The sequence below is a fragment of the Hevea brasiliensis genome, chromosome 16 (assembly GCF_030052815.1).
Source record: "Hevea brasiliensis isolate MT/VB/25A 57/8 chromosome 16, ASM3005281v1, whole genome shotgun sequence".
NCBI classification, from domain to species: Eukaryota; Viridiplantae; Streptophyta; class Magnoliopsida; order Malpighiales; family Euphorbiaceae; genus Hevea; species Hevea brasiliensis.
Genome location: NC_079508.1, coordinates 16,123,652 through 16,138,879, shown reverse-complemented (window position 1 = coordinate 16,138,879; position 15,228 = coordinate 16,123,652). Strand labels below are relative to the sequence as shown.

Below are 15,228 nucleotides of genomic sequence, written 5' to 3'. Positions count from 1 at the left end.
AAAAAGAAAATAAAAGTTAGTTACAAAATACCAAAATGAAACCTAGTGTCCTACCAATGCACTGAAGATGGTGAGGTGACACGGACACTATGCAGAACTGCAGGAGGTCTCACCCAGCCTGTGGTCTACTGGGCTCTCGGTCAGTATCTCCAGAACTCACGCTGGCGTGGCAAAAGCAACGCGCTAAGCAATAATGCTTAGTGGTGCCAATAATAAAATAAAAAGAAATAACAGGAAGTAAATATGCAGTGAATGTATCGGTGTCTTATTGCAAATAAATTTTCGATGAGTATTTGTAGTCTTACTTATTTTGTACTTGTTATATTCATTATTTCATTAAATTTATCCACTTTCATTTTTGGTTGCCCAAGTAACCTATACTGGACGACTGGACTGGATAAACGGGTAAACTGGCACTGGGTATCTAGTACCTCGGGCCATCACACCATCGGTCACATATGCATCTCCAGGCAGTAATGTACGGCTAATAAGTCAGATAACAATAGGCACAAGGCCAAATATCAACACAATGTCAGAATGGCTAAAAGCCATGAAATCACAGAATGGCATAATGCCATGTGCAGTACTGCTAACTGAACCCTATTGGCATGCCAAACTATCCAAACCAATCTTGTTAGGTATACTAGGGCATTTGATACTTTTGAATTTTACAATTTTTTGAATTTCAAGTTTTTAGTGTTACTATTCCCTTCATTAGTCAACAAAAAATGTTGACTTTTGCATAGAAAATAGGTACATTGGTTTTAACACTCCCAACATACCACATTTTACATTCAAAATTTGTTGGTATTGGTTAACAATACCATTTCTAAGCTTAAATTAATGGAGCAGAATTTTCAGTTTTCATACCCTATCTTTACTGTTCCATTAGTTGCTGTTGCAGTGGGAATTTGGAAAAATGATAAACATGAAATTTGTTCCTTATTTTGTCTAGTTGAATTTTTTTTTTTTTTTTGAATCACTCCATTTGGAGTTTTGTAGCTCAAGTTATGGTCCAAAAACCACAACTGGTCGGATTGAAAAATTTCAGAACTGACCATATCTACAGTACAGTAAATAGTAACTTACACTCTCTTATTGAATAGGTTCTGGTCATAATTTGGGGTAGGTTCCTTCATGAAAGTTGTTGGTCTATATCTCAGCTTGTAGCTTGTAAGATTTCAGGTCTATTGGGCCATTCCAAAATGAGTTATGGCCAAATGAACAATCACTGTTCATTTGGTCATTCTGCAGAAACTGGTTGCAGGACACCCGGATTGGGGCAAGTTTTTAGTCCACTTGGTTTGGTCTTATGGGCATGGTTTCTTCACCAAAGTTGCGCCATTATGTGTCTAGTTTCATGTCCAATTGGCCAAACACCAATTGATCTTACACAGCCCAAGTTATGGCTATCCAAACAGGCTAGACTCTCAGCCACCCTGCAAGTCTCACTAGGCAGCATACCAAATCAGTTTTCTAATGCTACAATTCACTCCAAGTTATGGTCAAATTACCTCAAATTGTCACTAATTGACCATTAAAACTTTAGTTTGTGTCCATTTTCATCCATCACCAAAATTAAATTTCAAAACCCTAACCCTAATTGTCCAAGCCTCCAATTCATGCATCTTACTCCTAATTTGCTATACTAATCATATTTATAAGAGGGGCAGCTAATATGTCACTTTAACCAAAGAATTCTCCTAACTCTAACTCATGTCAAGGCTACCAAAATTTCATGAAATATAACCATGCTTCATTAATTCAATTTTCATCAAATTTTCAACTTAACTTAGCTCAAATTCTTGATTAGAAAGGTATAAAAGCAAAGTATATGGCACTAACCTTAGTAGGGCAGAATTTTCTCTTGTTAATTCTTCACTTTCTTTGGCTTTCTTGGCAGCCAAACACTTGCTTAAGATGTAGAGACAAATTTTATTGAAGTGGACTTAGGGTTTTAAGTGAGATTTGGGTGGGTTATAAAGCTTTGGTAAGCTTTCAATGGTGGAATGGTTATGGAGTTTGAGGGATACGGGAAGGTGATGGGCTGCTGGATTTTTATGAGTTTTTTTGCTGTATTCTATCCACATTTTATTAGTTAATTTAAGTGTTGATTAAATATGATTGGTGGGTAAGTGTTTAATGACATCATATGATGTCATAATTGTATTTTCTTCCTTTTTTTTTTCTTCTCTTCTCTACTCATTTTCAATTTAATTTTTAGCATTATTTATTCACATTTTATATTATAATAATCATTTACTTAACTGGACAAGTCGGCCAAAAATCACCTCTGAAGGCGAAATGACCAAAATGCCCTCCGTTTGGCTCAACGGGCCAAAATTGTCTGTACCGATTGAAAAATTTTTTTATGTATTTTCTTGGCATTCTAATGCCATAGGAACCTCAATGACCCTTCTCTGGAGTCTTAAAAATTATTTTATGATTTTTTCCCTGGGTCTAGGGCTCCTAGTTCCGAGAACCGCAACTTCTCACTGGGTTACCCATCGCTTGGGTATCGGCTCATTTTACTTGGTTGTATTTTGTTTGTAAAATTTTTTCTAAATTTTTCTTATTAATATTTGAGTTAATTATGGTTCCTCACTTTAGTTTAAATATTTTTTCCGGATGTTCTAGCTGTCCGGACCGACACTGGTCATCGGAACAGTAGAATATACAGAGTTGCTACAAGGAGGGTGTTACATATTGCATTTATAGTCGTAACACACAAATTTTCCATAAAATTTTAAAAATGCCTAATTATTTCTAAATAAGCTTTATGACACTTACTTGAATTAAAAACACTTAAATTAAATTTTTATCACCACGCCAAACTCTAAAGTGAAATTATTTTGCCAAAATCCCTTGTAGTATATTTAATTGATTATCGGTAGGTGAAGTTCGTTAATTTATTAGGTATACTATGGGATCGTGCCACATCTTATGGAGGGGTAAGGTGTGGCACGATACTACTTAGCTTTTTTTTTTTTCTCTCTAACCGGACCAACTGCAATCAGGTCAACTAGTCTATGAGTTAGATATTGATTATTTTTGTAATACAATATTAATTATATATCTGGTATGCTTATGTATTTTATAAATATTTAATTATGCACCAAAATAGTTAGTATATTAGGGGCATTTTAATTGTGGCATATTTAATTATTGTTATTCGTTTGTGATTGTTGCTCTGAGGATAATTTGGAGCTGGATGTGTTATTTATATATGGATGTGGATTAGATGAGTAATCGTGGCTTGAGCTAGTCTCGTTGCAACTCGGTCATTATGTATATGGAAAGTCGGGGTGAGGCACGGCTTTCAATTTATCTCACTGGCCCCACAATTGGATTAAGTGAAAGTCTGGCTTGAGTTGAGCTCACTGGCGGGATTTGGATTGAGAGAGCTATATAGGAGATCATCTCCATTTATGTATTGATATGATACACTGGGCGCGTGAGTAGCTCTAAATTATCTTCTCATGCGAATATTGGGTGAATTATTTGTTATATATGTTGTATGTACATTTCATAGTTGGATTGCACTAGTTGTAAGTAGTTATAGAAATTGCATCTTGATTCTGTAATCAAGATTTAAACTCACTGAGTCAAATGCTCACTTCTGTTCAATATATTTTTCTCACGTTAAAGGAGGAGCATTCTTTCCTACAGAGTCAAATCCGCATTTTTCTTTCCAAGTTGTGATGATGTTAATAATTCTATTATATTTAATTATTTATTTAATTATATTTTTATTTTATTTTATTCTTAGAACTCCACTATGATTGTAACACCCTCCCTGTAGCAACTCCGTACATTCTACTGTTCCGGTGACCAGTGTCGGTCCGGACAGCTAGAACGTCCGAAAAAAATATTTAAACTAAAGTGAGGAACCATAATTAACTCAAATATTAATAAGAAAAATTTAGAAAAAATTTTAGAAATAAAATACAACCAAGTTAAATGAGCCGATGCCCAAGCGATGGGTAACCCAGTGGGAAGTTGTGGTTCTCGCAACTAGGAGCCCTAGACCCGAGAGAAAATTCATAAAATAATTTTTGGGACTCCAGAGAAGGGTCATTGAGGTTCCTATGACATTAGAATTCCAAAGAAAATATTTAGAAAAATTTTTCAATCGGTACAGACAATTTTGACCCGTTAAGCCAAACGGAGGGCATTTTGGTCATTTCGCCTTCAGAGGTCATTTTTGGCCGACTTGTCCAGTTAAGTAAATAATTATTATGATCTAAAATATGAATAATATTGTTAAAAATTGAATTGAAAATGAGTAGAGAAAAGAAGAAAAGAAAATGAAAAAAATACCTAAATATGACATTACATGATGTCATTAGGGAGGCCTCCACCAATAACCATTCAATAAGCCTTCTTAAAATAATTAAAAGAGACAAAATGGACCAAAAATTTCTGGTGTTTCTCCTTCTTCTTCAGCCAGCCGTGAGTTTTCTTCTTCTTCCTCCATAACTCTCATTCTCTCATACCTTCAATCCTTTGATTTCTCACCCCAAATTCTATAAAAGTCCTTCACTAAAATTTGTCACCCAACCTTGCTAGAGTGTTTGGCAGCCAAGAAAACAAAAGAAAGTGAAGAATTTACAAGAGAAAATTCTGCCCTACTAAGGTTAGTGCCATCTTTCTCTTTTTTTCTTTGGATATCCATGTTAAGACACTAAGTTAGGCTAGGAATTTGTGGGAATTGAAGAGAATTATGCATGCTAGGGTATATGGTCAATTTTGGCAGCCTATAGGGGGTGGTGATTTTGATTGTTTTGATGGGTTTTGAGTGGACTAGAGATGGTGTTTAAAGTGTATATATATATTGATAATGAATTAGTGTATTTAACTAAGGTATGTTGTGAGAATGGGAATGGAGAATTAGGGTTTTGGAGAGAAATTTGGACTTTGCTTATGTAATGGTGAATGAACATTTTAATGGTCAATTAGTGACCATTTGAGATAAATTGACCACAACTTGGAGTGAATTGTAGAATTAGAAAACTGATTTGGTATGCTGCCTAGTGAAACCAGCAGGTTTGGATGTGAGTCCAGCCTGTTTGGACAGCCATAACTTGGGCTGTGTAGGTTCAATTGGTGTTTGGCCAATTGGACATGAAACTAGACACATAATGACACAACTTTGGTGAAGAAACCATGCCCATAAGACCAAACCAAGTGGACCAAAAACTTGCCCCAATCCAGGTGTCCTGCAACCAGTTTCTGCAGAATGACCAAATGAACAGTGATTGTTCATTTGGCCATAACTCAGTGTAGAATGGTCCAATTGACCTGAAATTTTACCAGCAACAAGCTTAGATATAGACCAACAACATTCATGAAGAAACCTACCCCAAATTATGAACAGAACCCATCCAACAAGGGAGTTTCAGTCACTGTTCACTACACTGTAGATATGGTCAGTCAAGAAAAATTCCAATCCGGCAAGTTGTGGTTTTTGGACCATAACTTGAGCTACAAAACTCCAAATGGAGTGATTCAAAACAAGAAATTCAACTGGACAAAATAAGGAACAACTTTCATGTTTATCATTTTCTTAAATTCCCACTGCAACAGTAACTAATGGAATAGTAAAGATAGGGTATGAAAACTGAAAATTCTGCTCCATTAATTTTAAGCTTAGAAATGGTATTGGTAATCAATACCAATAAATTTTGAATGCAAAATGTGGTATGTTGGGAGTGTTAAAACCAATGTACCTATTTTCTATACAAAACTCAACATTTTTGTTGACTAATGAAGGAAATAGTAACACCAAAACTTGAAATTCAAAAATTGAAAAATTCAAAAGTGTCAAATGCCCTAGTATACCTAACAAGATTGGTTTGGATAGTTTGGCATGCCAATAGGGTTCAGTTAGCAGTACTGCACATGGCATTATGCCATTCTGTGATTTCATGGCTTTTAGCCATTCTGACATTATGTTGATACTTGGCCTTGTGCCTAATGTTATTACAGCTTATTAGCTGTTCTGTTGCACACCGGGAGATACATATGTGACCGATGGTGTGACGGTTTGAGGTACTTGATACCCAGTGCCAGTTTACCCATTTATCCAGTTCAGTCGTCCAGTATAGGTTACTTGGGCAACGAAAAATGAAAGTGGACAAATTTAATGAAATAATGAATATAACAAGTACAAAATAAGTAAGATTACAAATACTCATCGAAAATTTATTTGAAATGAAACATCAATACATTCACTGCATATTTATTTTCTGTTATTTATTTTTATTTTATTATTGGTACCACTAATCATTATTGCTTAGCGCGTTGCTTTTGCCACGCGTAGGTTCTGGAGATACTGACCGAGAGCCCAGTAGACCATAGACTGGGTGAGACCTCCTGCAGCTCTGCATAGTATCCGTGTCACCTCACCATCTTCAGTGCATTGGTAGGACACTAGGTTTCATTTTGGTATTTTGTAACTATCTTTTATTTTCTCTTGTGTAAATGAGACTTATATAATGTATTTTGATATTAATGTATATAGTGGAAATTGTGTTTGTGAATGAAAAAATGAATATTTATTTACGACTTTTACATGATTATCATATGAGATGAATAATTGAGAAATGGAAATGTTGTTCAAAAACATATTGAGATTTTGTTGATGAAATGGAGTTGGGATTGATTGGAAATGATTATTGGAAGTGCCTTTTCACAGGTTCCGAAGAACTGTTTTCTCCATTTTCAGCCGGTACTCTGCCGGATTTTCTATAAAATGTTCGGAACCTCAAATAAATTATAATTTCAATAAATGACTTAAATGAATTATATTTCACAAGTTATATTCAAAACTATGATAAAAATAAATTAAGGAAGAATAAAAAAATGATTAAGATAAAATAGAGTGTTCCGGTACACCGTGTGACATATCTTACTCGGATATACTGTAGACGGGTAAGGGGTGTCACAATGATACTAATAAATAGGGTATTATTTGGATATGATAAATGGTATTTAATAAACATAATGTGTTGGATATTAGGGTTGAGCTAGGCTCCCTACATTATTCTACTCTATTTGGGTTGAGTTGGACTCCCTAAATTTGAGATATAATATTTTATATTATTTTATTTTTATGTGTTGGGCCTTAATTGGGTCTGATTATGGATTAGCGAATAGTAAGCCTTACTAAGGTTTTTGGAGGCCTTAAATTGGCTCAAGAACTGTGGTTGTCCGACTCATAGAATTGGGTCGTGACATACAATTAGGAAGTGTTAAATATAAATAGAAGGAAGGTACTTGTAATTAGGCATTCCAAAATCAATAATAAATGCAAAATTCCTTTTTCTCTTTTCTTTTCTAATTTTTTTAATCTTCTTTTTCTCTCTAAATTTTTGTTCTTTCTGTTCTTTTCTTAATCAAGTCTCTTTCTATTTCCTCCTTTTTATTTCTTTATTTGAAAGGGCTTACCTAACAAAGCTATTAGAGTTACCATCGATAAAAACACTTTCTTTTATATATTTTAGTTAAAAAGTATTAAAAATTGATTAAAAATTAAATTATATTTATCCATAATAACATAAGTAATAAAATAGTTTTTCTATAAATTATTATTTTTTTAAAAGTATTTAAAATAATACCTTTTTTGAAAGGTATGATTTTAAATCTGAAATTCAATGTCAAAGGGACACTAAATTGCCTAATGCTTCTCTTTTTCCCCATACGAAGGAGAGCAACCATGTAATTCAATGCAGTTTTTTCACTTCCACCTCCTTATTTTCCATTTTCTCCCCTCCCCTCAGCTCCTTTCCTTCGTTGGCTTCCCCATTATGTTTACCAATGCTTGCATGCCATGCTGTACTATCTCCTTCATCTTCAATCTGGAACCAAAATTTTTGTCCATGTTCATGTAGTTGCACTTTGTATCTTTGGACCTTTACCTGAAGCAATGCAATACAATCCTATTGGAAGTCAATCTGCAAGTTCACTTTGTCTTCAAAATTCATCAACCCCTCAATCGGTGAGTAGCACTGCTTCTAATTTTCCCATTTATTCTTCTTGTGCGACAGCGTGCTGATGCTTCACTGACAGAAACATGTTTGAAGAGTTTTGTTTTTATTTTTTTGTCAGTTACCTCAAATTTCTCTTTACCAGGTAACTTCTTCTACTCCCCCTTGTTCTGTGAGCGCTTTTTTTTTTAAAAAAAATTATTATTAAGTCGTCCAAGTGACATTGCTAAATATTGTTATGTTTATCAGATTGTTCTTGTAATGCCTATTGTGTTATATTAATTTCGTTTCATGTTCATGTATTAGTTTGGGAAGATTATTTGGAAATAAAAAAATAAAAAAATAAAAAAACAAGAGTAAGGGTTTTATGGACATATGTGTTGAGACAAACTCTTATAGAGAGCGGAGGACTCGTAGGAAATGAAGGTGGAGTACTCCGCTCAAATCAGCCAAGAAACATAGCACAAAATCCCTTTCACTTTAAACATCAGTTAAAAGGGTTAGATGTAGCCACAAAAAAGGTGAAAACTTGTAGCTTAGGATTTTATTTTGTTCCACTTCATTCATTAATTTTGATACGTAATTTGATTTGTTCCACTAGTAAGTGCATGCCTTGATTGTGTAGCTTGCTTGTCCTATTTCTCTTTGGAGAAGAAAAGTATGGGGTGGCTGCCTCATTTATTTATTTATTTATTTATAATTTTATAAAAGAAAATGATTGTCATTGGATGCTATTTGTATATATATTAAAGTTTGAGTAATATTTTAGTTAATAATTGGTGACGAAAGAACAATATTAATTAACAAATGGCTTATCTTCAAAAAGAAAAAAAAAAAAAAAATATATATATATATATATATATATATATATATATATATATATATATATATATATATATATTTATGCAGATTAAAATTGTGTGTGTGTTTTTATAGATGGAATATGTTAAATTGATTCCCATCTCTTTATGTTTTGCAAGACAGGATTGTGTTAAAAATTGTATTTCATTGCTGATATAAATGAGAAGCCTTATGAAACATATTTGATTTTAACCTGTTGATGCTATTTTAACCCTTTTCTGGCAATTAAGTAAACCGAGGAAAATTGCAAAGATTCTAACATGTTTGACGTTGTTCTTATAACAGGAAAGAGACATCTTAGGAGAACAAATTGTATCTTTTATAGAAGCTAGTAAAACGGCCTTTTTATGGATAAAATATAACATAAAAAGGAATATCTTGTGGGCGGACTTATCCCAAGTCATTTTCTCTCTCGAGAATATTTAGATAAAGACTCAAATGGTCATCATCAATAATAATATATTAATATGACAAAAGAAAAAGGAAAAGTGCATATTGACATTTTCCCTAAGATGATGCCAATGGAAGAAGTTCGATTGAAATTGAATTACTATGGAATAGTTCAATTGCACTGTGAAATTGAATTACTATGGAATAGTTCAGTGCCATTCACAAGTGCCTCAATTAGTTTAGCTGCTTGTGTCCGTAATTTGCCAAGTTTACTAGCAATTTCAGAAGGATCAGTTGATGGTCGATGGGGTCAAGGATTTTGGCAATTGTATGGTGAGTCATAGCAGTATTCTGCCTCCACAAGAATATTATTGCCTTGGAGATGACGTAGAATTAGAAAACTTGCATATGTTGCCTATAGCAAGTAAGCATCAATCCATGGATATCTGCTCAAAACAGGCAGTATCCTTGTTTTTCCCTAGTGATGGTGTGGAAGTTGATGACTGTTTAAGCATAGTTCATCTTCTCAAGGCTTATGGAGAGGCTATGGAGATCGGGTTGAAAGAGTTAGCAGAAGTGATTACCTTACGATTAAAGGAGAAGGGTTGTCCTACGGGTTCGACCCTGCAACGTCTTGCTTGTTATTTGATCCAAGCATTGGACAAGCAAGCGAGCTTTCTGAGGGAAGAAGCAATAATAAATTATGAGATTGCTTTTAGTGCCTTTTATCAGACATTTCCCTACGGGAGATTTGCTCACTTTACTGCTAATTCTGTAATTCTGGAAGCTATTCCTGAGGATGCTGAGATAGTGCATATAGTTGATTTTGACATTGGAAAAGGCGTTCAATGGCCTCCAATAATTGAGGCACTTGCAATGCAAGGCCAAGGAGTAGTGGTGAGATTCACTTCAATAAAATGGGAGGAGGAAGAGGGTAGTAGTTATGATCCTCCATTTCAGAGCTTTGAGGAGACAAAAATGTTGCTATGTGAACATGCAAGATATTTTGGTCTGAGATTGAAGGTGGAAGAGAGGGATTTGGTGTCCTTGGATAATGAAATGAAGAAGACAAACAAAAGAGGTGGAGGGGGTGAGTGGTTAGCCTTCAATTGCATGGTGGGTCTCCCTCACATGGAAGAAAGGAGGAGTGTAAGGAGTGTTATTGAGTTTCTAAAGGTAGCTAAAGATTCAATTAGACTTAATTGTAAAGGTGGTGGAGGTACTATAACTTTTGGGGATGGAATTGGATGGGGCAAAGGACTGCAAGGCTGGACTGGTTTTGGGTATATTTTTGAAGGGCAATTGGCTCAGTTCAAAACCTTGTTGGAATCAATTGATTCCCATTTCTCTCATCATCTCAGAGAAGCAAAAATAGCCATTGAATGTTTGTTTTTGATACCCTATTTTTCTTTTCTCATTGACATGCAAATGTGGAAGGACATTTCTGGGGAAAGTAGGGCACTTTCAGAGGTGGGATTGGTGCCTTGGAGAATCAGAAAAGATAATCTTTTGGAGGCCAAGGAACTAGTAAGAGAAGGAGAGAGTTCTTACTACGTGGATATTGAAGGAGTGCCGCAGAATCAAATGGTCTTGGGCTATATGGGAACTCCATTGGTGAAGGTTTCTAGTTGGAGATAATCAGAGTGATGTCAATACAGAGGTAAATACACTTATGAAGCAAAAATATTCATTGTTAATATTTATGCTGTACAAAGGAAAATTCTATTATAGTATATTGAATAATTTTTTCCAATATTGAAAAATATGTTTTTTTTTTTTTTTTCTCGGAAACTCTGAACTCAGATTTACGGATGCTATGCATCCAAATTTCAAATTTAACCATAGCATTACAATGCTTAAGCATTATCCACTGGATTGGCAACTAGATATATAGAAGCAAAGTTTTCGTTGTGGTTTGCAAAATAAATGTTACTGTTGAATATAATTTTAGTATATATTGTTTGGAATGTGTGTATTAATGCATACAATTTCTTATGATTTTTTTTTTTTAAGTTTTTCAACTAATTATTTCTATTATTGGGAACCAAATAATGAGAATAACTCTTTTATTGATTTTTTTTTCAAAGGTTTTCGATAATAGAAAGAACATCATGGTTATTCAAGCAAAAGTAATTTTACAATCCTTTGCCGTGTTGGGACAGCCAAACAAATGTCAAATATGTAATAGTTGATAGACATTCAAATAAGTGAATTAAAGTATTTGGTAAACAACTAATAGAATATTTATCAATTATAGTTTGTATTAGTTTTATTTTCAGAACTGTTTTCAATCGGCAGATAATTAATAATTAATTTTATTTTATTTTTTATTCAGACTATATTATCCTTGAAAAAAATTTATTAATTATAAAATTTCTCTTTAAAATAATTTTTTTTATATTTATTAATTATAAAATTTCTCTTTAAAATAATTTTTTTATCAACAGATTGTCTAAAATTATAATAAATAATAAATAAATACAAAGTATTATAAATAAAATAATTATAATGTTAATTTTAATATATACTTGAAAATAATTATATTTTTAATATGTTGTATAATAAAATAATAATTATATGTCTATTTCAATAGTAAAATAAATAATTTGGTGTATCTCCTTATTAATTATTTTATATATAACAATAATAGTTAAATATAATTTTACCAACTATAATCAACTACTAGCCATCGACTATCAATTATCCGTTATTTGTTATCAATAGTATCTAAAAGCTAAACCAAACAGACCTTAAGGGAGTGTAAAACCTCTTATTAAATCCCAAATTCAATAAATTATCGATCTTACGCTGTTAGGAGTTGTTACTTTGCCATGCTTCAATATAGAGTACCTTAAAAAGCATCTCTAAGATTAAGTGAAACTCACAGATTTTTCCCCATTATTTGAAAAGCTATCATTTGGTCTTTAATAATTTAAACCACTAACAAATTGGTACTTCAATGATTTTTATTGTTAAATTAGGTTTAAAGAATTTCTCATAATCTTTATAGTAATTTAAATAAAATAAGAAAATGCTTTTAATCTAAAATAACATGTTTTTATAGGAAAAGAAATTGAAAAAGAAATATATATATATATATATATATATATATATATATATATATATATATATATATATTGTTCTTCTCTTCCTCCCTTGATGTGCTTAAAGTGGGGTAAAAAATTTTCAACAATTTTAGAACCTTGAAGTATGTTCATCACAAACATATAAGGTGGAAGAAAGATGGGAAATCCTTGAATTATGGTTGCGTGGCCTAGTGAAAGCAAAAGAATTAAGCTTATTTGGGTTCAAGAACATTAAGCCTTAATGGAGCACACTAATAGGCCAAGTAATGAGCTGCATTTATGGGCCTAAGAGAGGAAAGATCAAATCCATGAAGTTAAGACTTTATGGGTGTGTATGGGGCTGCCTAGAATTGTTTATTGTGAAAAGGCGAAATCCAAGTGCCATGGGGATGTCTATCTAGCCTGTGGGTCTAAATGAGCTTGGAATTGAAGACCAAGTAAGATATAGACTTAGGCCAAGACAAAGTGGAGTCCAAGACTTCTTTTCTCCCATTCCTTATGCCTTTTGGACTTTAGCAAGTCAAAGCATAACTTTATAATAAAGGTAGATTTGAAGAAGCACCTCTTCAGTTAAGGAAGATTGTTTTACTTAAAGAATATTCTCATTACTAAAGAGGAGTTGACTTTTCAACAAGCTTTCTCTCTCAACCTTCATTCAAATTTGACCATGTTAAGGTAGCCACCTTTGGAAGGTTTTCTGTTTTGTGGGACATGTGATTTTAAAAATATTCTTCTTGGTATTTCAGTTGCACACTTTAGGAAGCTCTTATGCTACTTTATTTTATTTTAATCTTTGTTATTTCTTATTTTAGAGGCTACTAAAATTTCCTAGTTAGTTCTAATTGTTTTCTTCTTATTTAATTTATGTAACTTTTCTTATAAATAAGCTTTCATATGTAATGTTTTCTATTGCATAGATGAATGAGATTAATACAATTTGAGCATTATTGCTACCAATTCCAATTCTTATCAATCTTTTGATTGTGACAATTTTCCTTAAACTTATCTCTTCATTGAGTGACATCTACCTTAGTGTTTGTGGCATACTTCTTCTTATCGAAAGGACAATAATTACCATCCTTACTTTGGAGTTCTTGTGGCGTTCTTCAACTTATCAAGTTCTTCTTTGCAAGTTTTGTTAATATTGTTTCTTTCTTTCTTTAATTTCATGTTTGTGTTTTTCTAAACTTAAAGACCATAAAAAAGAGTTTTGTGAGTATTCTTTGTATGGCATGTGCTTGTTTGAGTTTCTTAAGTTAGTTTGTCACGCCCTACCCCTCCGTAAGGCATAACATGATCCTGTAGTATACCTAATGAATTACCAACTTCGTACTGATAACCTATTAAATACATTACAAGGGATTTTAAAACTTTTCTTACTTCTTTTTACAGTGGTGAGCACTATTGATAGGTGTTAGAAATTTTTTTAACTGAAGTGAAACCAAATAACACATTTGAAGTATTAATAATTTCTGTAAAAATTTTGGCAGAGTGCCATTTGTATTTTGAATAAAACAGTTCTTTAAAAACATGTAAAAAACACTTCAAATATATAATTCCTCAATCCCAAACTCCAATAATTTGTTCAACACAATAAATTTCTCAACATTATCAACTCAGTTCAATAATCAATTCTCCAATATTTCCAAAAGCTGAGATAAGATAAATTTATCACAATACTTTTACAAGCCAAAATAATTTATAATTTTAGTTTACAACTGCTCAAGACCAAGTATAATATATACATATAGTGCAAATACATTACAATAAAAACTACAAAATATGGTATACTCAATATACCCGGTGAAATCTCAAAATGTAGTACAAGCAGCCTACTCTGCTGCTCTGTCCATCTGTCTACCTGCGACAGTAATGAAAAAGCTATTGTAGAGTAAAAACTACTCAGTGGTGCACAATAACAATTTAAAATACGGTATATAAAACTTTTATTGACAATTTACAATCCAAACAATCCACAATTTTTCAAACTCATATAAAACAAATTTGATCAAACAATTAAATAACACAGTGTTGCCAATCAGTAACACAACATAGGTCATGACATAAACTTTTTCGAACATGCCGTGTTGTACACCACGACAAGGCACACTCACTCTACTAATCAAAATCAATGAGGGAGAAAGCTAGCTAGATAATGAGAACTCATCCACACTCACCTCAAACTGGCAAGTCAAAGAGGGAGAAATATAATCACACTCACCCCATAAATGGAGGAGGAACATAGTAACATTGTCATGCCAAGTGTGAATCAAAACAATTCCAAATCACAATATTTCATACAAACCACAAATCACATTTTATCTCAAAATTTCCATTTGCAAAGTAGGCAATACAATAATTTCCAATTAAGATTCCCAAAGCCAAAACAATAAAAAATTATTCATAACTCATTTCTCCAAATAAATTTTTTGGTAAAAGCAGTGAATATAAAAAGTATTGTGCACAAACCTCTGATATATGCCTCTTGGCCCTGACTCAGTGTTCCTTATGCTTCTCAATATCATTTTCAACTGAAACACACAATTTAAAGTGTTTCAGTACTCAATGAATTTGTTTCTAACAATAAAATCCAATATTTAAATTTTCTTGATACTATTCCCTTTAATTCATTTCATTAGTCAACCTATAATGTTGACCCTTGATGCACTCTAAGTGAGTCAATTCTAATGTTACCAATATGTCACATTTTACAGCCCTTTGGTGTTGGTATATGTTATCAATTTCATTTCCAAGTGTATTGCATTTTATTGCAATTTACCAGATTTCGGTGTATTATTTTGACCTAGTCGGACGACCTAGTTCCCTTGGTTTTCGGGTTTTGGTCCAAACTACAAACTTGTAGGTCTATGTCTTATTGCACACGGGGCAAAATTTTAGGTCAT

General features: G+C 32.9%; 1 protein-coding gene across 1 annotated transcript; it reads left to right on the top strand.

The window, feature by feature from the left end:
- The first annotated feature begins 9,536 nt into the window (after positions 1-9,536).
- Positions 9,537-10,877, top strand: LOC110633544 (protein NODULATION SIGNALING PATHWAY 2-like). The gene has a single exon (XM_021782188.2). The coding sequence runs from the start codon at positions 9,537-9,539 to the stop codon at positions 10,875-10,877; it is 1,341 nt and encodes a 446-aa protein (XP_021637880.2).
- Positions 10,878-15,228: the final 4,351 nt, after the last annotated feature.